The 24969-nt window shown below is 40.5% G+C and overlaps 1 protein-coding gene and 1 long non-coding RNA gene across 4 annotated transcripts in view; one reads left to right on the plus strand and one right to left on the minus strand.

Annotated features, from left to right (window-relative positions):
* LOC138684723 (uncharacterized) lies at positions 1–6066 on the plus strand. Of its 2 annotated transcripts, none has more exons than XR_011323975.1 (3): positions 1–2631; positions 2861–2939; positions 4132–6066. It is a non-coding gene; the product is annotated as an uncharacterized lncRNA (long non-coding RNA). The 2 variants fall into 2 exon arrangements; XR_011323976.1 differs by having other exon boundaries at positions 1–328.
* ABHD3 (abhydrolase domain containing 3, phospholipase) overlaps positions 6058–24969 on the minus strand; it is a 25628-nt gene continuing 6716 nt past the window's right edge. Inside the window, exons 5-9 of one of the 2 annotated variants that reach the window (XM_069779137.1) lie at positions 22786–22898; positions 16866–17039; positions 16156–16204; positions 15906–16071; positions 6058–8161 (exon numbers count right to left, since the gene is read on the minus strand). In XM_069779137.1, coding sequence (XP_069635238.1) covers positions 7983–8161; positions 15906–16071; positions 16156–16204; positions 16866–17039; positions 22786–22898 — 681 coding nt within the window. In that variant the 3' untranslated portion in view covers positions 6058–7982. The remainder of the gene's footprint in view (positions 8162–15905; positions 16072–16155; positions 16205–16865; positions 17040–22785; positions 22899–24969) is intronic. The other variant, XM_069779138.1, reaches the window with a different exon arrangement.

Consider the following 24969-nt stretch of genomic DNA (forward strand, 5'->3'; position numbering starts at 1 on the left):
ATGGGTGGAAGTGCCGCGGGGGTTCCGCACCGCTCGCCCGCCCTTGGGGACCCTCGGTGTGGCGGGAGGTCTGTCCCCACCGCCTCAGCGCTGCCCCCGTCCCGTCTGGCCTGGCGGTGTTATCCCGGTGGCTCAGCCGGCTCTGGCCCGGCCCCGGGCCGGGTTTGGTTGGTAAGCCCCATTCTCTGCCATTAGGCTCCTCGCCTGCCAAAAACGAGGGGGAAAGCGGCACCGCGTACTGACAGACCAGTGGTGACGAAGTGACTTACGCGATGGCCTGCAGTGTGCCAGTGACACCTCATGACTGGCAGTCACAGCTAAATGCAAAGTGAGAAATCTCCCCAAGTCATACACTTCCTGGTAATGGTGGTGTTACAGCAGCATGTGCTCGCAGCAGTGTTTCCTAAGTGTTTGTGGGCCACTTCTTGCAAATATGTTTGGAAATCCTTCTAAAGATAGGTTTGGTGCTGTACTGGAAGTGATCTCCACTCTTAACACCACCTTTGGAAACTTCTCTTAAGGATATAGAGATACATTTGGGGGTTACTGGGGATTTCCTGCTAATCAGCTTTGCTTTAGGTGCACAGACAGCAGTCAGTCTCCTTAATGCAGGTGCAGCATTGGGCCAGTGTGTGTTGCTTGAGCGTAAAAGGAGGATGAGCGCTTGTCTGTCTCAGAGACTGAAGAGGCTTTTTTGATGTGTCCTGGTCCTGTGTAGTGTCCGCTTCTCTCTCCAGAGCAATGAGTTCACTCAGTCACAGTTCACAGCCTTTTTGAGTCCAGTGAGGTTTGCTTTCCTAAGTTTGGTAGTAACCCTGCAGATGCCAGCTAGCAGTTTTAAAAGCTGTGTTCTGCACTGTGTTTCACAACTCATGCTATCGCATAACCATGTATTTGTGATTTTTTTTTCCATTCTCTGGGATATTTCTGTCCTTACTACACTGGGTAATGGATTTGTACCTCATCTAACCTTACGTTGTGGCTTCATTGCCTCAGGATGTTTCCGTGTCTGAGCCTATGTCTACATTGGCAAGTAAGAGAAGTTCTGAGCGAAAGAAGGGGAGCTGAGGATCTGACATCCACACCACTGACATGCCAGTCCAGGCCAGCTTTAGTCTAGTCCTATGGATGCAGTGACTGCTAGGGTTGGAACGCATTGGGTATGTTCTGAGGACGTATCTGTTGGCTTGGTTTCCTTTGGAAGGAATCCATTATGCACACTGCAAGACCCTGCATGACAAGTGGGAGCAGTCAGAAGGTTTCCTTCAAAAGTGCGCTGCTGATCCTAACTGGAATATTGATGTAGAGATACCTCATGTGTACCTAGTGCACTCCATCCATATTACTAGGCTAGGGCTGACCTGAAGTACATCCTACCTGAAATGCATATAGTATGTGTATCAGGATCTCAACATTAAGTAGCTTTGCTGTGCATACCCACTCCTATCAGTATGTTCTACTTGCTAATATAGACACAGTCTCAGTTTATTTGGCTGTAAATTTACATAGTGATGCGTATACATCACTGTATCAGAATGACTGGAGAACAGCGTGGTGAACCTTGGTATTTGCCAACGAGTAAATGACCATGAAAGATGTTAGAAGAAAAGTTTTTGAATGGCAGCATGTGACAGGGTTTCTCCCAGAGATTTCTGATTTCCTGTACAGATTTCTGGTTGCAGTTTGCTGATGTAACAGACAGACCACACAAGTATTTTAGTACTTGGAAGTTACACAGTGTAAACAGTCTGCAAATAATCTTTTGTTAATGTTTGAAGTATTTAAAAAGTGGTTATTTTGATTTTTATAATAAACTTTTTAGGCCTTTTTTATAATCTTCCAAACATTTTATTGATTTCTATAGCTATTACATTTATGGGGTCAGTTGTTGGAAATTGCAGGCAAGTTGCTGAATAGGGTAAACATTTTTATATATGGATCAAATTACCTGGAGATACTTTGTTCTGCCTGTAAATTTTTTTTTGTCTCTTTTATTAACTGCCTTCCTTCATAAGTCCTCTTTCTGGACACACTAAATTGAAGCACAGTTTGTCCTAGACAAATGGAAATTTTCAGCAGCTGCAGTTTTTTAAAAAGCTGATAGGAGGAAAGGTTATTTATAACTCCCTATAACAGCTCCTCTCTAATGCACAGTAATCTGCTGTGACTTTACAGTGAACACAGCAACATGTGGTCTCCTGCTCTCCTACAGTAACCTGCAGAATACTTTCCACATGAAGGATACTTTAATCACTGGGTTGCCTGCAAATTTCCTGGAGGATGATAAAAGCATTTCTTTATGTTATTGCTAACTTTGTAAATTTAACGTGATGTTTTCCCATCCCTCTTTCTTAGGAACATGAAGCAAGTAAAGCTAGATTTGCTCACAGTCTTCTGTGGAATAGTAAGTTGCTGTACAGCAGGGAAGTAGTAAAGAAGCAGGCATTCTTATAAAGCATTAAATTCCAAAACTTTGAAAAACTCAATTCATGGGATAGAATATGAGTACATTTCCAGTTTTCCACAGAAGGTGGCAGCATTTTGAGCACTGATGTCAGTGTGAACTTGCTAGCAAATGTCACTTTGCTGAAAAAACACAAACTTTACAGAAATTCACTCTCAGAAGTTGTGGTGAGTATGAACAGGAGCGCTTGGGCATAGATTTGCTGTAGAAGTAGGGGACCTGGGGAGGGAGGAGGAACATTTGCACAGGTGGAGTATGTGGATAGGGCAGATTTAACCCCAAGAGGACTTTGTGTTAATTTAGCCTTGTTTACCACTACTGTAATACTGCTGGAGTGCCTCTGGACTTCAGCTAAGTGAAAAATGACTGGCTTATAGGTTATGCCTTTTTTCACAGGAGCAATAATGCAGCTGATATATGGATCATCAGAGAGTGTCCTGTTGGGCTGCAGCTTCAGGAGATGCAGTGACCCTGTGTAAGAGATGTCACCAAAAAGGGGAAGCCTCTCCCACTATTTTGTCCATTTTCTTTCTCTACTGTCAGCAGTGAGCTCCAACTCCTTACCTCATAGCCACCCTCTCTCTAGCACCTGAGGGACCCCTCTAGGCAAGCAAATTTAACTTACTGAGCTGGCAAAAAAATAACCCAGTGGGAAAACTGGATCATATTCTGCCAGAGCAAGAAAGGTGGAGGACCATAGGACTGGAATCAGAGAGGATAAGAAAAGGCAGGGGAGGAGAGAGAGCAAGCCTTCCCATTTTGGCATGAGGGAGCTGATAACATTGGCAGCTGCTTGTGAAACTGCAGCCTTAGGGCAGTCTAGGTAGTTACAGGATTGAGCTCTTGATCCCAAGCTCAGTCACAGCAGTCCTGCTAGCACACAGATCTTGCAGCCTCATTTGACATGCTCACACACTCCCAGCCTGTCCTACTGCTTATCAGACATCTCGTCTGAGCAAGGAGGTGGTGACTGACAACCAAGAGGCAGTAGCTGCTTAAACCTCTCAGCTGTAATTAACCCTGCAGGCACTCGTAGTGCATCAGAAGAATGCCTCAGACAGGCTAGCTAAGGCCACATGTGAAGCTGATTTAAATTAGTGGTTTTCTAATCACTAAATATATAGAATCTTTAAGGAACTGACGAGCAGCTGAGACAGCATAGGGCCCTGATTTCCATCCATTCTGCAGATTCAAGAAGTTCCTCTATCCTCATCTGGGAAGAAGGAAGAGGCTGATTTTTGCATCTCCAGTAAAAAGAAAGAGGCAGGAAAATCAGATCCCTCAGAGGAGGAGATGTTTGCCATTGAGAACTGCTGGCTGTTGTGGGTGCGAGTGCATTTCCAGATTTTTTCCTTCTCTTCTGTTGGAATTAAAATTTTAAAAAACCCTATGGCCAGGATATTCTACAGCAGATTGGCTGCAGGAGTTATTTTACTGGCTGGTAAGAAGCACCACTAGCTTACTGTGGGGAGTGGATCCAGCATGTGTGATTCTCTTAGGCTTTTTTATACCTTCCTCTTCTTCATTGCCTTGAGCGTTCTAAGGCTTTTTTTGACCAGCTGGCATCCTGGGATGAGAACTACAGCATGTGGCTCAGGCTGAAGGGTGCCTGTGGGTGATGGCAACTTGGTGACTCGGGGAACGAATGTTTCCTCTTTTTATCGCAGGGTGATGGTGCATTGAGCTGAAGCGGCCCGGGAAAAGCACGGTGTCCTTGCTTGTGAGCACCACGTGCATGGCTAAAGTCCTCTTCCTGGCAGGTCTGAGTCATTGGCATGAGCCAGGTAGCTCTAGGAGTTGTAGCTGGAAGAGGTAGTTCCTCTATGAAATTCCTGTGTAGATGACATGGGGGACAACAGGGGTTGGAGGGCACCTTGACTGCCTAGATTTAAAGAGCTTTAGAGGGGATCTTGCTAAGAAAGGAGGGGGCCAATGTTGAAAATGGAGGGGAGGCGGAATTGGAGCAATTTTTTTTTTTGCTTTGGTGTTTTTCTTTTTGCAGGGAGGGAGAAAAAAAAATGGGCTGGGACTTGTCCAGTTTGCTCACGTGCTGAATGTGAGATTTTTTTGAGGGGATGAGGGGAGCAGGGATAGAAAGGACTATAGAAAGCTATATCTGGAGGGAAGGCTGGCAGCTGGTATGCAGAGACTTGGGGCCAGGCCAGACAGTGGATATGTGAGTGGTGCATAGGGGCTCAGACAATTACAGAAAAAACGGAAGGGGGCCGTCCATTTGGGAACTGCTAAGCAAGCTGCTCCATTCTGTTGACTTGAAGGGCTGAAACAGTTGACTACTAGATCTCAGTTGGAAATGGCAACCTGCAGCAGGGAAGAGGTAAGGAGAAGATTCCTAAACCACATCTGGGGAGGAATTCTTGAAAAGGGAGCCGTTTTCCAGTCTCTGTAATGGTCAGTCTAGGCCTCGGAGTGATCGTGCTCTGCTACAATCAGCATGTTGATGCCTGAAGTGTGATACTCGATGCCATATTGACAGGACCATGTTGACCTGCCTGGAGTGACCAGTGCTTTGACATTTTCTTGACACCAGCTCCTGTAGAGTTGTAGACTGTCCTCCATAGCCCATTCTGCTAAGTCTGGTAAACTGTGCTGTTAGATGTCTTGGTTTCTAAAAAGAGCATTAATCCTTCTTCTGTTCAGTGTGAAATATATACCATGGGTTAGTTTCTCTGCATTCATAGAACCATATTTTTCTGTTTGAAATTTTCAGTTTTTCTGTTTGCCAAGAGTTGACATAATAAATTACAACTTAAAATCTTGGTCTTTATGATCTGGTACTAAGACAGCTAAGGTCACAGATGGCTCTTGGGTGACCAAAGGCCTCATAGATAAAAAGAACAGTACCTTGCCTTGACTCCCAAGAGCAAATTGAGAAGAGGTGGATGTTCTGGAGCACGTATGTAATATGTCCTGTTTTGAGCAGAGGGATTGGACTAGACAATCTCTAGAGGTCCCCTCCAACTTCAACTACTGTGTGATTCTGAACTAGGAAGAAAGTTTTCTTTAAGAAGTGTCTGCAACCTTTGTGACTTGGAGTATAATGAAAATGAAATTCCATCTTTCCAGTAATGACTACATTGATAACTAACAATTTTCTCCCACCTCCAACATTTCATATCCCTGTTGCTGTCTGGATACTTCAATCGCATGTAAAGCCAAATAAAGACCCTATGAATTCACACTGTTTTGAATAGAGGGAAAATTCTGGATTTTGGCTCACTGGTGAAACTGTGTGCAAGGTACAAAGATATTGCATAGCAAAAATGTTTATGGCACTTCTTGCTAGCTTGTGTGTCCCCTCCAAGAACCGAGGTGTCTACATTATATGTTTCAGAAAATCTGATTGGGAAAGCTTGAAGATATCCATAGTAAAATTTGATTGTTGCCACTTTGGACACTGTGCTTTGAACAATGCATTTTCCCTAATGGGGTGTAAGGAAGAACACTCTACATTTGGGGGGAAAAAAACAACTTTGTAGACATTTGCTAGACATAGCTTTAAAGAGGAATGTTTCATGGGGATTTGTATATGGGATTAGACCTAAATGAAATAAGGCAGTGCAGAGAGACAGAAATTCTGCCATCATGTTACTTTTATTTAAACAGGCAGGTGTGCTTTTAATGTAAGTGGTTTTATTTTTATTAATACTTGATGCTGAGTTTTGAACAGTACTGTACCCAAACAATTTTAACAATATAATGCTCAATACACTGTTTATTGCTCATTGGTTTTGTATGAACATAAAAACTGGAAATGAATGTAAGAATACATAAGGCACCCTACTAATACGCTGATTTCATGTATGGTAGTAACATGCACAAAATTTCATTTTGCTTTCACAAATCACTCTTCTCATTTTCCTTATTAGAGAAAAAATAAGTTATTTGGGCAAGGGGTAATGCTTGTCTGAAAAGTCAAAACTTGAAAGCGCTTTCTAATTTTTTAATTTAACCTTCCACCTTACAAAACTAGCTTTTGTAGAGCATGTCCCAATTTCTTTTTCTGAAGACAAGAAGTATTTTTGTTCTTCTTTTGCTGTTACTAGGAAACATGCCTTGCAAGAGGACTGTTCACGTACTGCTTGAGACAAAAGACCTGACTTGCTTTTTCATCCACATTTTCTTCTTGTACTGACCCCGCTCAAAAGAGAAAAATGCAAAGGCATTTTTACTGACTTATCTTGTGTGTCTGGGCCCGAATCAGTGATCAGCACAAGGTGGGAGCTCCAGAGAAACTGCTTAAAAGCCTTTTTTTAATTTCAGGATGCCCAAAATCAGGACTTCCCAACAGTTTCACAGTACCTTCTGTCCAACTGTCTTTTTTACTTAAAGGTCCGTGTTGGCTCTCACCCTGTTTCAGGGCTGAGGAGAACAGTGACACCTCAGGCAGCCTCACAAACTTGTAAGCTGCTAGGGCGGAAATCACTTTGCGAAGGCTTCAATGATTTGACAACCTATTGCCAAAGTGCTGACAAATGATCAAATAAATGAACCAGAGAGATGGGGCTCTGGCCCCACCCCAGCTGCCAGCTTTCTTTAAACGGTTTGTTACATTCTTTTTAGAAATTATCTGAAACAATAGCAGAGACAAAAGGCTTGGATTATTTTTTTTTTTAATTTAAAGCAGATCATATCATAATTTCCTGATGTTCTAATGTCTGTTCTTTAAAACTGAAATGTTCTTGTGGGGCAGTATAAACATAACAGATAGAATCATCGAGTTTACCAGTTATATGAAGTATGTATTACATATATGATAACACCCGGCTTTACATGAACATTGAAATGCAAGATGTCTTTTAATTACATAAGTTATTACAGTACTGTTTTAAAGGAATCTTTTGGTTATATGTAAACACTATAAATTAGCTGTTTAAAAAATAATCACATAAGACAAGTATGGCATTGACATAGTTTAAAAAACAATAACTAGCCCTAAATCTGAATACTCTCAGGGTAGAACAGCAAAAGTGGTTATCAATCTAATGCTATGGAATAACATGCTGAAATTTTTACTTATGTGAAGAACCAGTGCTTCTTTGTGTTCCCTCCTTTTGTTTTCACATTTTAAAATTTTCACTATCAGTGCCCTAAGGAGTGGGCCAACTTCTTACTGTGTGTGACAGGGTAATATATGCTATTTTGAGTGTTGCCATTCTCATATTAAAAGCCATCTAAATTAAGTCTCCTAAATATTTACTGGTTTAAATTAAAATCCTGAGGAATTATAATCTGTTTACTTGATGGTTTTGGTTAAGTGCAGTTTGATGTATGCAGAATGCTGTTTCATTTAGGATCATTCTTAGTAAGGCATATTAAAAATAAATATAAAAGTGACAACATAATATTTAGTTTCTTGCTACAAAATTTTAGGCAAAAAATATTTTTGCATGTAGTAATGGACTTTATCCATTTGCTGGCTTACACGAGTTAAAATTTGTGCATTAAGCTTAACTGCCCTTGTCAGAATGTGCCACTGTGCTATAATAGTGGTCCAAAGCTACATGCTAAAGATTTTATTTCCATGCTCAAACATAGCTTGCACAAACTGCTTGAAGACTCTGTCCATGTAAGTGCACTTCCTTGGCCATATTCCTTCCAGAAAACCAATATGGCCTCCGCACGAAGTCAGAACCAAAGCAACGTTTGCATTTTGTTTGGCAGTTTCTACTGGTATAGCTAAAAAGGGGGAGGAAAAAGTTTTAAGTCCTTATCCTTCTATGAAATGCCAGCCACTCAATAATTTCTCTTAAATGTTTCTCACACTATATGTGAATAAATATGCACAACAATAACATATGCTTAAATGTACTGCCCGCAGGACATAGAACCATAGCTGTGTTAAAAGCCATTTCTCTCCTCATCATTAACTCGCCTTATCTGTGTGATTTTTCTGGCTGCTGTAAAATTTTCAGAAATCACTGGGCTTCATCTTTCTTTCAGTCCCACTGATGGAAAAGCCCCCATGTTAATGCATATTCGCAATTTGGTATAAATAGTGTAAGTGAAAGGACAATCGAACCTGTAGTTTTTAACCTGTGTTGCAACATTTAGGTTTGGAAAAACTGTGGAACCTAGGACCTTAATTATGAAACCCGTTCTTTTTGTAGGAGACTCCAAACACAAAACCTTTAATGTCACAATAAGATTTTGTCTGTAAGAGATCCTATCAGCTAATGTTAAAGATTATGCTGGGTTATCATCATTATATCTGATTTGCCATACGCTTACACCTGCATGTTTAGACCATACCATGCAAACACACTGGGAGACAGTTCTTGCCCCAAGGAGCTCATAATCTAAATACACAAGGTAAACAGAAAAAGAGGAAGGGCAAACAACCATGCAAGGACACAGAAAGCTGCTCCGCGTCACCCAGTATGTTAGTGGTTCTCTACTGAATAGTGACTACTAGAAAATGATTTAATTTGGAATTTAGAATATTAGAGCAGATACTACAAGGATTTTTCTTTTGCTGGGTTAGTTTTCAGCTGGATCAGCTCCCTGATCTGGTTGCCCATGTTAATGCCAGTATATGAATGGCAGTAGGCACAGTCAGATGGGGACTGTGGTGAGGTGGCCCTTTCACTGACAGCCTACAGTTAGCTTACAGTCATCAGTGAACTACACCTGAGACATGCGCTGATCCTGAAATGTGCAGAAAGGGAGACTTCAGTGCATTTTATTTTGAATATGCACGGATGTGTGGCTTTATCAATGCTATCACTTCGGCAGTTCACTTTGTGAAAGAAAGTAAAGGTCAGTTAGCACAGTCTGACATGCGTGTGACTTTACAAATGGCATTTCATTGTGATGGGATGACACTATTACCATATGAACTGGTTGACACAACAGTGGAGCTTTATGGTGCTATGGTGGTTGTGCTCTCAATATACAAATTAAGTTATTTAAGCAACTTCCTCTGAGTTTTAAGTATGCTAAATATACTCCTGAACAAGCAGAAATCCCAATACATTTCAGTGAAGAATGCCTTTTAAATTTCTACTTTTCAAATAATAAACTTCATGGAAAGGAAAAAAGTAAAAATCATACAGGATTTTTTGATTATTCAGGATTGACAGAAAAAACAACAGCAAAAGATGACATGCTTTGTCCAGACAGAAGGGAGTAGTAGGAATTTCACTGTATTGTCTAAAGAAGGTTACGATTCCACAAGAAAATAAATCTGATTTTAAGTCATACACTACTAAAGTAAAAATACCTTGGCAGTACAACACAAAGCAGAAAGTCATTTGCAGGATTTCTATTGCTGCCTCATCTATGTTAAAGTGTTTTTGAAGAGAGATTTTTAATCAGGTTCGCTTTTGGGGGGGGTTCAGTTGTCCACATCCCTTTCTGACAGAACTTCCTTCAGAGACATTTAAAGCAATACTGAGGCAAGACTAAAAAGAAAAGTCAATGAAATAAAAGCCTAGGGCCTGCCAGCCTTGACTGGGAAATAGCACAGGCTGAAAACAAGAGATGTAGAAAACCGTGTTATTTCTTGCAATCCAACACGTACATAATTTTCAGACTCCAGGCTTGGCAAGCGCTTGTCTGGAGTTTTGCATGAGTTAATCTGCCCAGCAATCTTTGTTAGGGCTCCCTTGGATTCTGTGGGTGAACACATTGCCCTGTACAAAGAGAGTGGCTATGATTCATGTCAGCTTCTGCTGACTCCAAGGGAATTTGCCCACTTATCTCTACCAAGCCATCTGCTCCTCTTCCTCTAGTAGCGCATGGGCCATGTTAAACAGAATCCTGATAGGAAAGTGGGGCTCAGACTCAAGCCCGATTCCCCCATTCCTGCTTCAGGCAATGAATGAATCGCACTTTCCACAGCCGTTCTGCAGCTGTCTCCCTGGTCACTGAGGGGGCTAATGGACAGGCTTATATGAAAGGGTATGGGGAGGAGTGTGTGAGGAGAGACTGATTTGATCTCCAAGAATCAGAGATAGCATGAGAACTGCATTGATCCTAATGGATTCAGGATCAGCTGCCTACTGACCTGAACACACCTTTTGACTAGCTAAGATTGTGCAAAAACATGGTGGTCGTTCTCTTTGTCAGACTAGTGTCAAAGGGTAGAGAGAAATATCCTTTCTTGCCAAGAAAGCACTTTGCTGGCGTTGTGGAAGGGAAATGACAGTAAATGTCTCTTCTGCTGTGCCAACCCAGCTGGAGAAGCCCTTACAGCCAAAGCTCACTGTGACCTCAGCATACCTGTCATTCAGAGGTTGCCAGCGTAATGATATCTCCCAAATCAGTTTGCTGGTAGTTAATTATTCATTCCCAAACTGATCGGCAATACTGCCATGGGTGCTATGCACTGCCTGCCTCCAAAAAGCTACAGCAGCTCTCTCCTAGAAGCCTACCAGCACTAGGATGCTGGTTATTTTCTGTGCCAGGTAAGGCGCGAGCCACACACAGGTCTTTACGAATGTCATCTTCCCCATCCCAAAGTTTTCCCTATTCTAACTAACATGTGTTTACAGCAGAATTCTGCCACAGATCATTGCCCTTATCACAAGCTCCAGCACTGTGCTGAACATGCAGTCATTTGTTTCCCTCTGCAGTGACGATTTTCAGGAGGTGCTGAGTCTGACCTGCTGTTACCTCTCTGCTCTTACCTCCCCTGTGGTGAACAGGAGAGCCTGCCCTTGGCATAGTCGGTCTTGATACAGTTGGATCATCATTTGTATGACTCCTCCCCAGCAGAGTTTCTTGCTCTGCAGCTTCTCAGGAGAGAATTTAATATGTTGTGCTGCTGTCCAGTGCCAAAATGCAAATGATGCTTGGCTGTCGTGTGGTACTTTTCTCAAGGCTGTTTCTAGGGACTGTTAGCCATCCACAAATAAACCCACAATGCAACAGAGCAAATTGTGCAATCTAAAGGGCAGATGAATGGAGCGCTGGATGTGATGCACTCTAGGATATAGGATGGCATGACAAAAGATACTACTGTTCATTTTTGTTCACATGTAACCTTGTAGAAACGTAATTTCTACTAACCAAAATCTGTACTGCTGTTTGATCTAGCAGGCATAGACCTGTTATTTCTGATCACAGAACCACAATGTCAATATGTATGTGCAGAATTACCTCATTCAAAGTCAATTTCTTGTACATGCTTTGCAAAAAGTTTTTTTTTAAAAAGAACAATAGGAAAACATGAAGAAGCATCAGCTTAAATAAGTCACTGCTGTCAGACTTTCTGTTCAATTGTTTGGTTGATTTCTCCCTGTTCCTTAAACTCTTACCCTAATTGTTATCCCTCTGGGCATTCCTTGGCCATTTGGTCTCTCCAGACCAACTTCATTCAACTGTGCTGTTTACATAATAGGATACTAAATAACACTTAAAAGCAATTACTCAAAGTTTGGATTCAGAGGGACAGAAAAAGTTCAGAGAGTTCAATAAAAAGTATGACTGAGCTTCAGACATGCACTTATTTGGCACAGTGGATCAGGAGGGAGCTGGCATGATACCTAGCTTAAAGGGCAGGCTTTCAGCTTGGGCACAACACTCACCAGCGGCAATTAGCTAAGCATTAGTACAGTGAAATTTAAGTCAGATGCCTAATACACTGCTTAAAGTCTCCAAGGAGAAAAATGCCACTTCAGATGAAAAGTTAAATGTGACACTGATAATGAATGTTATCATTCCACCTTCTTGATTTATTTTTCACATTTAAAAAATAAAAGGGCTTGACTTGGTTACATTACATATTTAGCAGTGGCTCGTTTAAATAAGTTATGGTGAAAGAAGTGTCATGCAATGAAGAAAGCATTTGTTTTCATTCGTTAATATTATGCAATATGAGACCTGCGTTCCAGAATTAAACTACAGATACACGAGCTGCCAAGCTCTATGAACTTTAAACAGCAACGTTAAGGAAGGACTGCAAATGAATTGTTTCTTCCTAATACTGGATTGAGATCAAAGGGCACATTTTCACGATATATTCAAAAAGAATTGCTGGGAAGTACAAAGTGTACCAAAAAGCTACATGAGAAAAAATGATCAGGTAGTAAGAGGCAACAGAGACAGCATCTGCACTTTTTAAGGGAAGTCTCTCTTTAAGTCCATATTGTATAGTAACAAAGCAGACTTGGGTTTGTATCCCCCAAGCTCTGTTACAGAAAGATAGATGTGGCTGGCTTTTTATAAAGGATATTTAAACACAAAGGAATTCTGGCACAGCTTTCTCCCTAATGAATTTTCTAGGCCTGTTTCCCTGCTGTCAGAAACTACAGCTATCTACAACAGAGGTGGAAGGTAGCTTAAAAGCTAGTAGGTATTACTGGGGGAAGATGATGCATGAAATGACCAGTCTCCAAAGCCAATAAAAGGCTGGTATCTGGATGAGAGGAAGTTTTGTGGCTTTGAATCCATTATACAGTTGTGAGCGGAAACTGCCTCTGGTTGCCATAGGCTTACATGTGTCCACATACTTTTAAGTCAGAAAAAACAAGCCAGTTGCCAGAATAAAGTCACCTCCCAGAGTAACACCAGTCCTTTATGTTGGCTAACATAAAACAGCCTGCAAAAGTGTCAGGATGAATGAACTCCAGTAACTGACAGCAGCAGCTGTAATTTCTAGGCTGCTAATCAGGGTGCCCTGTGTCCCCTGCCAGTGCAATGTTTCACATTGGGGGTGCATAACACAAACGAAAAAGGAGCCAAGGATAGACACACATAACAGAGTCATGCTATTTACTGTAAATCAACATTGTCCTAGTAGCCCTTTCTAAGGTAAACTTGTCAATACAAGGACAACAGTTTCCGGCCAACAGCATTAACTCTGTGGACAAGGAATAAATGAAAGCCTAACCAACCAAACGTTTTCATGGAGAAAGGATGGTTAGGGTCAGAGTTTAAGAAAGGATGGATAGTCATTACAACAGACTTAACACTTCTTGTTTCAGAAGTGCTGGTGCTCTACCTCACTCCCTTCTACACTGCAAGACTTCTAAGGCACTTTGACAATAGGTTTGATACTTAATCCTACACAAGAGACCATCCCTATCATCCACTGTTCACCAAGAGTTGTGTTTCTTTTAAAAACCAGCTTTGGGGGAGGAGATGTCTGCTACAGCTGTACTCTAGGGGACTTAATCTTTTGGGTAGTCAAACTACACAATCACAGAACTGTTGAGGTTGTAAGAGACCTCTTGAGATCATCTAGTCCAACCCCCCTGCTCAAGCACGGTTACCTACAGCAGGTTGCCCAGGACTGGGTCCAACCAGGTTTTGAGTATCTCCCATAGACGGAGACCCTACAACCTCTCTATGCCAGTGTTTGACCACTCTCACAGTAAAAAAGTGTTTTCTTGTGTTCAGACTGAATTTCATGAGGTCAAGGTCAATGGTTGGCTCTTGAGAGCTGGAGGTTATATTCTAAAATGAAGAGAAAAGGGAATGGAGTATCTGCACTAGCTTTAATCTAGCTAACAAAGGTCCCAGTCCCAGTGACAATAGGCTGGAAAAGGTTAACAAATCCTCCAGGGACAGAGGCACACTGTCTGGTTCCCTGCTGTTGTTACTTGTGCTAACTAGCTAGCTCATTCCTGCCACAGTTACTACTTCACTTTAGAACAGAAACCACAAACTGAGCTAGAGCTAAACATAGAGGTGAAGCCATTGTTCCTTCTCTAAGATACTTAATGGCAGAAGCATGGCACAGCAGATCACTCATCTTGCAGCACTACGGGGAAAGTCATCCCCAGGGTCATAAGACCCATAAAAATTTATCTTCAGAATCACTAGCCAGATTTTATATTTGCACACATATTTAAGGTCACAGCCCCATCCATTCTCATTTCCAGGACATTATATGCTTATAACAGAAACAGTAACTAGCCAATTTCAAGGAAAAAAAAAATCCCACAGAGGCTAGTAAATACAAAGGGACTAACTCTGTCTCAGAAAGTCCCTGAACCACAAATTGTCAAAGGTGGATGCAGTATTCTGGAATAATATTGCTATGTTTGCCCAGATCTTATTTTTTTTTTAAGCCTCTGTTTTGGCCACTATAAGGGATAGGTAGTTTGGCTAATCCAGTTACCCTTTTTTCCCCTCATATTAGGTGGCTATCCCCTCTTTATATTGTTCATGCATAGCATGGATGTTTTTCATTCAAGAGGAGAGGAAATCAGACTGTCTTTTTCTAGTGCCCTCTACCGGAGAGGCCCCTTCTCTTTGTGTCACATTTGTCTCTAACAGGTCTTCGAACTATAAATAGTAGTGTAAGTGTGTGCGTGTTTCTGTATGTGTTGCACATCTGCCTACAGAAAAATAGTACACACACACACAGTCTCTTCCAATTCCTTCATTCTGTTTGTTGTTCTAGTCTGTTTGCCTACTCTGGTTTCATGACTCATTCTACAAGAATCTCACTTGACTTGTGGTGGCAGAAGAAAACTTCCCTGAAATAAATCAAGTGTATAAACTTCATCTTTAAAGGTGTCAGGTGTTCACTGCTGAAGACTGTCCCCTCAACCAGCTGTTCATTCTAGTGGTTTTCCTCCACATTAGCTTTTGTTCTCAGACACTATAACCAATATATAGACCACAGGAACAAACATGTCTTTTTAAGACAGTTAAAAACAGGGTTTTGAGCTTTAGATCAAAAGCAAAATGTTCATAATGATCATGTGTTTGGCAGAAAAGAGAAAGAAACGGGAAAACAGTTTTCAGCCTGTTACTAGCTGATATTGCTGCTTCATCTTCTAGTTAGTTTCTTATTAATTTCAACATGCCTCCTTCTAGGAGCTCACCTTCTCTGTATCTCTTCCCTTACCCTAGATTTTGTCCTACGTGCTAACTTACATTTTTTCTTACTTTTAATTGTCAGGCACTGGAGGTGGCACAAGAGATCAACAGCTGAGGATTTCAAGTCATCTGAAACATAAGCAACTTCCAGACATTCCTTGTAAGGACTGGATTGAAAAATGGCAATAAAAAAATACTTGTTTTCACTTTCATTGAACTCTGAATGTCTACAATCCAGACATCTGAATCCCAGTTCCTCTTTATAGGTTCTCTTCATACTTGTAGAAACAGGTGCTTCCAAGAGGGCAATACATCTAATATCTTCCTTACAGTGAGATAACTCACACACTAAATGTGCATATTTCTTACTTTTGACTGTAAAGAGTCTACTAATGGCTAATGACTGCCACCCCATGTGCTTCTGCATCCTGTACGAATCAGGTCTCTCCATCATCAGCTGTTTTACATGTGTCTTACACTGTAAGTAAATTGCAAGACTGATCTATCCCTGGAGCTTTTGATCCTATGTACAAGTAACATTTAAATACACATTTAAGCATTTAAATACATGAGTTCATCCCCAGACCAATGTAGTTTGTCTTAATGATTGCGTATACAGATAAATATATTTTTAAAAGCCTAAACTTACCATGACCTGGTGAGAAAACATCATCCACAGAGTTTAGACATAACACTGGAATTCCTACTGACTTCAGCTTGCGACATGGGCTAGCATCTTCATAGTAGTCATCAATTGTACGATAGCCAAACATGACTGAAGTGAACTGCTTATCAAATTCTCTAACAGTTCTAGCCTGAAGTACAGAATTCAAACAGGGAACTATGTCAGCATTTGGAAAACAGCATCCAGCTAAAGCAGAAGTAACATTTTCACATACCTTCATCACAAGATCCATATCAAATAATTTCTCCAACATTTGTCGATGCCTAAAAAGAAAGAGAGAAAAATTGGAGGGCTTGGTTTTTTGTTATATAAACAGATGTAGAAGTCCTCTGCTTTACAGATACATTTATAGAAATAACTCCCTAACAAGGACATGCTTGTTTTTAATTTTCTGTCATATTAAAAATCTGCCTGGAATTCAAGAGCACAAAAATTGTTCATCCATATGCAGGCACATCCAGCAACATAGTAAGAATCTGTCTAAGCCATGAGAAAGATGCCAAAGACAAGAGAACTAAATATTTGGGAATACAAAATACACCCTAATATTATAAAGCAAAGGATGAACTAGTCCTTTCCATGTTTTTGCAGTCAACACCGACTTAAAAGCATTAGTATACATACATATATACTCAAAGTCAGTATGTGCATGTCTAAAAAATTAAAAAATCCATTCACTTCATCCATAAATATAGGAGTACATTGGTCTTGTGCCAAGTCCCTTGAGGAGCAGAGAAACTTAGTCACATTGATGACAATCTTTCTTGCAAAGTTCCTTTTGATTTCAAAACTTACAGAAGAATGCAGACAGAACAGCTATGTGAAGTGTTGTTACAGCATTAATTTTGCCAATATTATTATACCTGCTGTAGATCTCATGCTAACATCCTTCCACCTTGCTAAACAGTTCAGAAGGCAACTCACCTGCTGATAGAGGATTGTAGACAAGTAGTCAAGTAATAGTTGAAAAGAAGCCAGTTTAGTGGCTTCTCCAGAGATTCTACAGATTCAAAAACATTCCAACCCGCAGAGAAAATTGCAGCTGCCATTAAAGGAGTGTCTCTGCCAGTTTTGCCCAGGTAATTTAAAAGAAGCATGCTACAAACAGAAATGAAAAACAGAAACATATATACTATCAAATTGTTTGCTTCAATTTAAAGCAAATATAACAATCAGCCACTTTTCTGTCTGTTTTTCAATAGTTTCTTGTATCAGCCCTACCGTTGTGCCTAATACTTCTGAAAGGTAGTCAATGTAATCAACATATGACTCATGAAGTTTGCTTTCTCTACTGTCAGAGAGGAACTGAGTGCACTGTGTAGAATGTGGGTAGGAGTGCATTTAGAAATAAATAGAGATACTAGTCTTATTTATATCACTAAAAGGGAGGAAAAGGTCAGAAAAAAGTATCTGACTCATGGAACAGGTATTCCCAAGTTGTAAAATGGTAAAACAAGCTCTTGCTCTTCCCGATCCGATAAATCTGATCAATGTGCCTGACAAATGCAAGCTGGCCCTGGCACACCTGCCTCACTATGAAGCTGTCTTTTGGGTTGAAGGTAATTCCTTTACCCCCCTCACACATGAGAGAACACAGCCTTTAACACAAAGTATGTAAAGAATGAAGTGTTGGATAATGAAAAAAACTAGCAAAACAAAATTATGAGCCAAATAAATGGCTTAAGTCTTGGCTTTCTGACCAATTGCAACTTACAGTCTCTACTGCTGATGTATAGTTGAGTTGAAAAAACGGGACAGTTCACCAGAACCTGACCCTTCAAACGCAGAAAAATTAAAATAGCAGGAAGAGAGTAAAAGAAAAATACTAACAGAAAAGCTGTAAGTCTTACTTTACTGCCTGAGGCCCCAAAGTTTACAACCAGCATTTTAATACCAAGCCTTTAACTCAAAACATTACAGGTTTTACAACTTAATATAGCTCCCTGGACCACCAACACTCTGTACCTTGGCTTCATCTACAATACTTCAGGAGACAGCAACCTTTAGCAAAGACATCATGAACCAGCCTGCCATCACAGAGACTTTATCCCCACACACTACCTACCAGATCATAGGACAGCAGTGCAAAAGTGAAACCAGTCTTTGGTATTACCAAAGACTTGCCAGTTGGTAGGAACCAGCAAGAATAGAACAGCAAACAGCACTTGGGAATGGGCTCCTGCCATCAGCTCACACAGTTGAACCCAGCAAGGAAAGTCACCTGTGGCACATATAGGAGTCAGGTAGCATATGTTCCCTCTTACCCACAGAAGAGGAGGAACCTGTGAGTCATCAGCTGATACACTGGAAGAACACTGAACCATAAACCAATAACAAAAAAAAGTTGTAGTAGGGGAAGAAGCCATTTCTCTAACAGAATTCACAGAATATATGTGGTAGAGAGAAGGTTTAGGAATCTTTATGTTAGAAAACAAAGTCCCTTTCTGAAATAATACATACTGAAGATCAATAGAAAAGTGGGCTTTCATTTACATTTACACCTTTGTGAAGTGAGTGTTTATTTTTCTTCTTAATTGGGCAAATGTGTCCTGTATAGATTAACTGGCTATTCAGAAAATTTTGAAAAGGGATAGATAACAAAAACTATTGTAAGATTAAGACAAGTGGATCATTTTCACAATATGCCCCTGGTGAGATCTCTGCTCCTACTTAATTTTAAACGTGCCAGTGCTCCAATTAATTTTGAAGCATGGAAACAGTCCTCATGTGGATGATTAAAGACTCTTCTAGTTTTCTGTACAATTAAGCATATACTTCCTCTTTGTGGTTCAGGACATTAGAAACATATTGGAGGAGGAAGGTGGAACATCTTGCCTAAAATCGCCCAGTGGTGGTGGTGCGGTAAAAGCCAGGAACACAACACAGATCCCCTGTGCCATACTAACAGACTTTGCCACTATTTAGGATACCATAACTAGGTTAAGCCAAAGACAGAAATGACACTAAGGGCTGAACTGGTCTTTTGTACCAGTCGCAGAATGGCTAGCTTCTACTGCACCTTCAGCCCTGAAAACCTCGTACTTCACCTACTACACCACAGTTCTGGTGTAAAGGTGCACCACACATGAAGCTACCCATGAAGAACTACTATGCTTTAAATCTGTATGTAATCATCAAAACAATCCTCTACTGCAGATTCTTCTTTGACTTTCACCATTTCCACTGAAACATGTTTTTGCAATACATCATGTTATTTCGTGTTTTGCACGCAAAAAAGTCTAAGCTGGAGAGAGATAGCATGCCAAGAGAGATAAGAGCCAACAGGCTTGCTAACCTTGCAAAGAAAAGTTTTAAACTAGGTTTGTCAAGGGAGGGAGAGCAAAGCTTGAAGAGAAGCGAAGGCTTGGCAGGCCCTGATGAAGCACCCAAGGGATAGCATAATGGGGGAGGCTCTCATGGGCAGCATGGCAGTGGCCCATCTCATGTGCTAGCACATGCATGAACACACAGCATGGGAAAAAATAGGAGGAATTAGAAATCTGTGCAGTCACAGAACAAGTTTATTGGATCACAGAGACATGGGAGAACTCACAGGCAGACAAGAGCGTGCCATGATGGATGCAGACAGACTTCATTAAAGCCTTGAAGGCAAGAAGGAGGGTTTGCACCTTAGACAAAGAAGCCATTTAAATGCACAGAACTTTTCCCTGGTGCAGGTTATAAGCCAATTCAGAGCTAATAGGTCAAAATCAGATAGGAGGTTAACAAAGGGGATATCATGGTGGATGTCTGCTATAGACCTCCTGATCAAGAGAAGTAATTAGAGAATCCAAGTCTTTGGACAGCTAAAACAAGTTTCATAATCAGCAGGCACAGGGAACTGTAACCATACCAACATCAATTGGAACAACAACACAGCAAGGCGCAAGCAGAACAGATTTCTGGAGAGTATCGAGGACAACCTTTTGATACATGATCAATGACCCAAATAGGGAAAATGTTCTATGGATCTTCTACTAACATGTAAGGAAGAACCCGTCAGATATGGAAGGGTACAGAACAGTCTTGGTCACTGAGATTATTCAATGGTGGGTTTTTAAGATCAAAAGTGAGAGGGGAAGGTAAGCAGCAGAATTATAATACTGGAGAGAGTTGGCTTTAATTTGGTCAGGGATCTGGTTGGCAGGATCCCATGTGAGATGGCCCTGATGGGCAAAGGTGTCTAGGAGAACTGTTTGACCTTAAGGATAACTGAACATAAAGCACAAGTGTACATTCTGATGTGCAGGAAGTTGAGCAAGAGTGGCAGAAGACCACATGGAGGAACAAAAAACTCCTGACTGAGTTCAAGAAGGAAGTATCCTGAAGGTGGAAGGGGGCTGCCTGGGAGAAACAGTCATTGCCCAAGCATGCAAGGATGCAGTTAGGACAACTAAAGTTCAGCTGGAGTTGGAACTAGCAAGGGATATGCAGGACAACAAGAAAAAGGCTTCTGCAACAAAAAAGGCTTCTGTTGCAGCCTTTCTTGTACATTGATACAAAGAAAGGCTCAGAACAGACAACATCCACTCCCTTCCCCTCATCATTGAAGCCAGTCATCTCATCATAGAAAGCAATCAGATTGCTCAGGCATGCTTTGTCCTTGGCAAATCCAGTTACCTTCTTATCCTTAATATGCTTGGAACTGGCTTCCAGAGGATCTTCCCAAAGAACTGAGGTTAGGCTGACCAGCTTTTATTCCCTCCTGGGACCACTGTTCAACAGAGCAGGGAACCTAGTGACAAAAGATTTGTAAAAGGCCAAGGCTACCTGTCTTCCCTGGTTTTAGTGCTGAGGTCTGTTCTCAGGCCTCTGAGGTCCCTGTGCCTGGCAGAGTATAGGAGAGTGAATTATTACTCATGGTAGAGGAAGATCGAGTTACAGCCCAGTTATGCAAACTGGACATAGATATGTCAATGGGACCAGGTGAGGTGCACCAAAGCTCCAGAAGGAGGCAGCCAATGTCATTATGAGACTGCTGTCTATGACTTTTGAAAGGTTGCAGCAACTGTGAGATATTTCTGATGCCTGGAAAAAAGGCACCCCTCTACAAGAATGACAAGGAGGAGGAAATACAGGCTGGTCAGCCTAACCTCAGCACTTTGGGAATATCCCCTGTAAGCCATTTCCAAGCATGTAAAGGTAGAGAAGATGCCTGATAACAGCCACCATGGATTTACCAAGGTCGAAGACAACCTAATTGCCTTCTATGATGAGCTGACTGCCTTTGTTGGTTAGGGGAAAGGAGTGGATGTTGCTTATTTAGACTTTAGCAAGGCTTGTGACAGTCTTCCGTGGTCTCCGTGTAGCCAAACTGGAGGAACATGGTTTGAATAGGTGACCTGCAATGTGAGTGGAAAACTGACTAGACCACTAGGCTCACAGAGTTGTGATCAGGAACTTGAAGTCCAACGGGGGTGGTTGGACCAGTTACTAGTAGCGTTCCTCATGAGGTCAATACGGGGGCCAACACTGTGTAATGTCTTCATTAACCGGATGATGAGATGGAATGCACCCCAATGAGGCTTGCAGGTCAAATTGTGGGAAGTGGCTGTGAACTGGAAGATAGGGCTGCTATTCTGAGACACCTCAATAGGCTGGAGAAATGGGCTGGCAGAAACCTCATGAAGTTCAACAAAGGCAAATGCAAAGTCCTGCACCTAGAACAGACTAATAACTGGACAGAGAGCAGCTCTGCTGAAAAAGACCTGGGCAAACTGAACATGACTCAGCAATGCACCCTTGCAGCAATGAAGACAACTAAAGGCAATGCTGTGCTTTGTTAGTATGAGCAAAACAAGCAGGTCTAGGGAAGAGTTTATTTCCCTGTATTTGGCACTTACAAGATTGTATCTGGAGTAGCGTGCCAAATTTTGGGCTTCCCAGCAAGACAGAAGCTGACATACTGGAAAGATTCATATGTCTTGATACTGAAGACACTGGCAAAATCCCAGCAACATGAATGAAAAAGATGTGCCTAATTTAAAAGGCTTCCAAGTTACTTATTTATTTGATTATCCATAACTAAATTGCTTGAACAAATCTGTATTTACCCCAAAGCTCCTACAAGTCATTAGTAGATTAATGTCAATATACAGGGCTATATCTGCCCACCCTCCATAAAATTTATCAGAAAGAAGGGAAGTCTCAGTAAGTTACCACTGTGTCTGCAGTATTTCTAATGGAAGTTCTCCTCTCCTATGATTTTCATTAAAGAGGCTGTCTGAATATTTCTCCTAGCTTCTAGCAGTGATTTTTCTAAGCAACTGTGCTATCATTGTCTGTTCTAGCTGTGCTTTCTGGAGTGAAGCCAGGACCCAGCAAGTCTTAATATCACATGCTATGCCAACCCATACTGGTTTCAACAATACTACTTGCTTCTGAGCCAGACAGAGCAGATATCTCCATCTCTTCCAGCTTAACCTACCCACACACTGCAGAACCCAAACAGAGTGAAGATAAATCTTGTAATTTCCAGAGGTTGCTAAGAAACATGGTATGTTAGCTCTAGTTCCTATTTTTTATCCCTCTGCTCCAAAGACAGCTTTCCAAAGATTGTATTGCCCACCTGTTTGGCTGTCAATCTGTCTGACAGTGTTTCTTGTCTTTCTCTACCCCCCTCAACTTTTGAATGTTGGCCAGTGTTGACCTTCCCTGACACAGAGCTAAGATACTCAAAGATACGAGGTTTCTAAAAGTCCTCTGAATATTGACTGTTAGAGATAGACCCGTTAGTTGCAGTTCAGTAATGCAAGTATAGCAGAGTAATAATTTACAACCAGGCTACAACAGTCTTATTTTATGATCATAGTTAAACTGAGACTTGTGTTGCATAATACCTTACCCTCCCATAGAAACACCGGCTGCCATGAACGGAGCTGAGGGGTGCAAGCTGTGTACATGATGAATAACGGCCTCTAAATCCTCTGTGTTAGATGCACAGTAAGTCCTTGGTGTCTGTAAGGAGTCAGAGGGAAAAATGCCATCATAAGCTTTTGTATTATCCTTTAAGGACAAAGCAAACTGAACAGTGGATCATTTATATAACAAGATAAATTTAGCATTTACCGTGAAGCTGTGCTAAATGGCAAATATAAACCCAGAGCATTTCACAAGGAGGTGGAGGAAGGAGTTATACTTGTTATCATTACAAAATAAAACACGTGACAAATATCCTCAGTATCTGCAACCTTCCGGTCATTAGCTGAAATCTAAACACAGAGCAACGAGCTAAACTAGATAGAACTAGATAGACATGGGTATTTTTAAAATACCCTGAGGAAACGGAAACATATCATAAAGGCTGCAATTTACAGAAAAGAAAGTTATCATGACAATTTTACCATCTTCCCCCACATGCAAATGCAAAAGAAAATATTAGATTTCAAGTTCTGACAGCTAGTATTTGAAAAGTAGCCGATATTTAGATTCTACACACTATAGAAGCAAATAAATAGATAAATAAATTCACCAGTGTCACTTACCTAATTTACTAAAATATTCTATTAACTAAAGCAATGAAACACATATATATTCCCCCTTCTCTATCTACCATCAGTGTTTCTTCAAATCTTGAACTGAGACTTGGAATGACTTCCACTGGCATCAGTGGGATTTGGGTAACCCCTTCCCTGCTTTTGAAGGGTAAGCACAGCTTTTGAGCCTCACTTGCACAGACAACTGCTACAGGCCACAATCTGGGGTACTATCTGAAGCAGTATAAGGGAGATAAGTCCTTTTACGTACAATAAGTATCACAGTAAAATAAGTTTTTTTCTAATGGTGTTCTCTAGATTTCATCTACAGCAATAGAGTTGCTACTAATGTCTTAGTGACCTTGACTTAACTATAGGTAGTGGCTGGCCTGCCATAATTCAGTATAAACATTAAAACTAAATATAAAAATACTTAATTATGAGTTAATTGAATTTATTTGTTGCCTGAAGCAACAATGTATTTTAAGTTTTTTTTTTTAAATTGCTTTCAGTTGAACAGCCTGGATATTTGTGGGCAATTTTAACAAGTTTAATTAGATGAAACTGATTACTTAAAATACATTTAACAAGAATATTGAAATCCTGAAGTCAAAGATATAAAAAAAAGGATAGAAAAGCTAAATCTGGGTAATTAAAACTAAAGATATTCTTAATTTCCATTTATGTTGCATTTCCAGTTCTTGTCCACATGAATCACTCTTCACTGTTTTACACCCTATTAATTATAAACAGTGTGAATGTGTTTTATTTTAATTAAATTGTCAAGTTCAAAAGTTAAAATAAATTATTTTTGGTAACTAGGGTCTAATGTATTGTAAGTGAAAGTGTACTTGATTAAAAGTTTATAAAACTAGAGAGATATCTTGCATTTTAATTTCAGTTAATTCCTGACACTTTGATGTCTATTTATTTACTCATTGTATAAAGATATTTTTAAAACACCATCTTAGCTCACATTGACTGTGGTCAATCTAATATTTGATTATTCCATAACAATAATTCACAGTAACTTTCAATAACAAATGAGAACAGCATTTTAAAACTGATTCTTTAAATAGCTCTTATTTGGTGTAAATTTGAATCTATCTTTAAAAAGACTAGGAAAAGAACTACTTGCATGACTGATTTCTACTGTGGTGCTTGACTATGCTTCAAACTTATTAACTAGGGATTTTATATTAAAATGTAGAAACTCCTCTGCAGAAAATGTGATAATCTCATCTGGTTTGCTTCACAGTAAGATCTTATAAAGCTTAAAGATGTAAATCCGATTACAGTAAAATACACACAATGCATCCAAACAAGAGATCTTTTCTCTTAACGATTCAGAAATTCATCAATAAGGACTTTGTGTGTCACAAAACTGCTTTGTAGATCCATCTCCAAAAGTATGCAGAAAACTACTCTTAACATGGCAATATTTGCATTGAAATGCTTTATCTGATTATGGGAAACATCTGAGCTTTTTAACGTTTGGAACCAGGGAATTAAAAAATGCAAAACAATACCGAGTATTATGCACATTCATTACA

The sequence above is a fragment of the Haliaeetus albicilla genome, chromosome 3 (genome assembly GCF_947461875.1).
Source record: "Haliaeetus albicilla chromosome 3, bHalAlb1.1, whole genome shotgun sequence".
NCBI lineage: Eukaryota > Metazoa > Chordata > Aves > Accipitriformes > Accipitridae > Haliaeetus > Haliaeetus albicilla.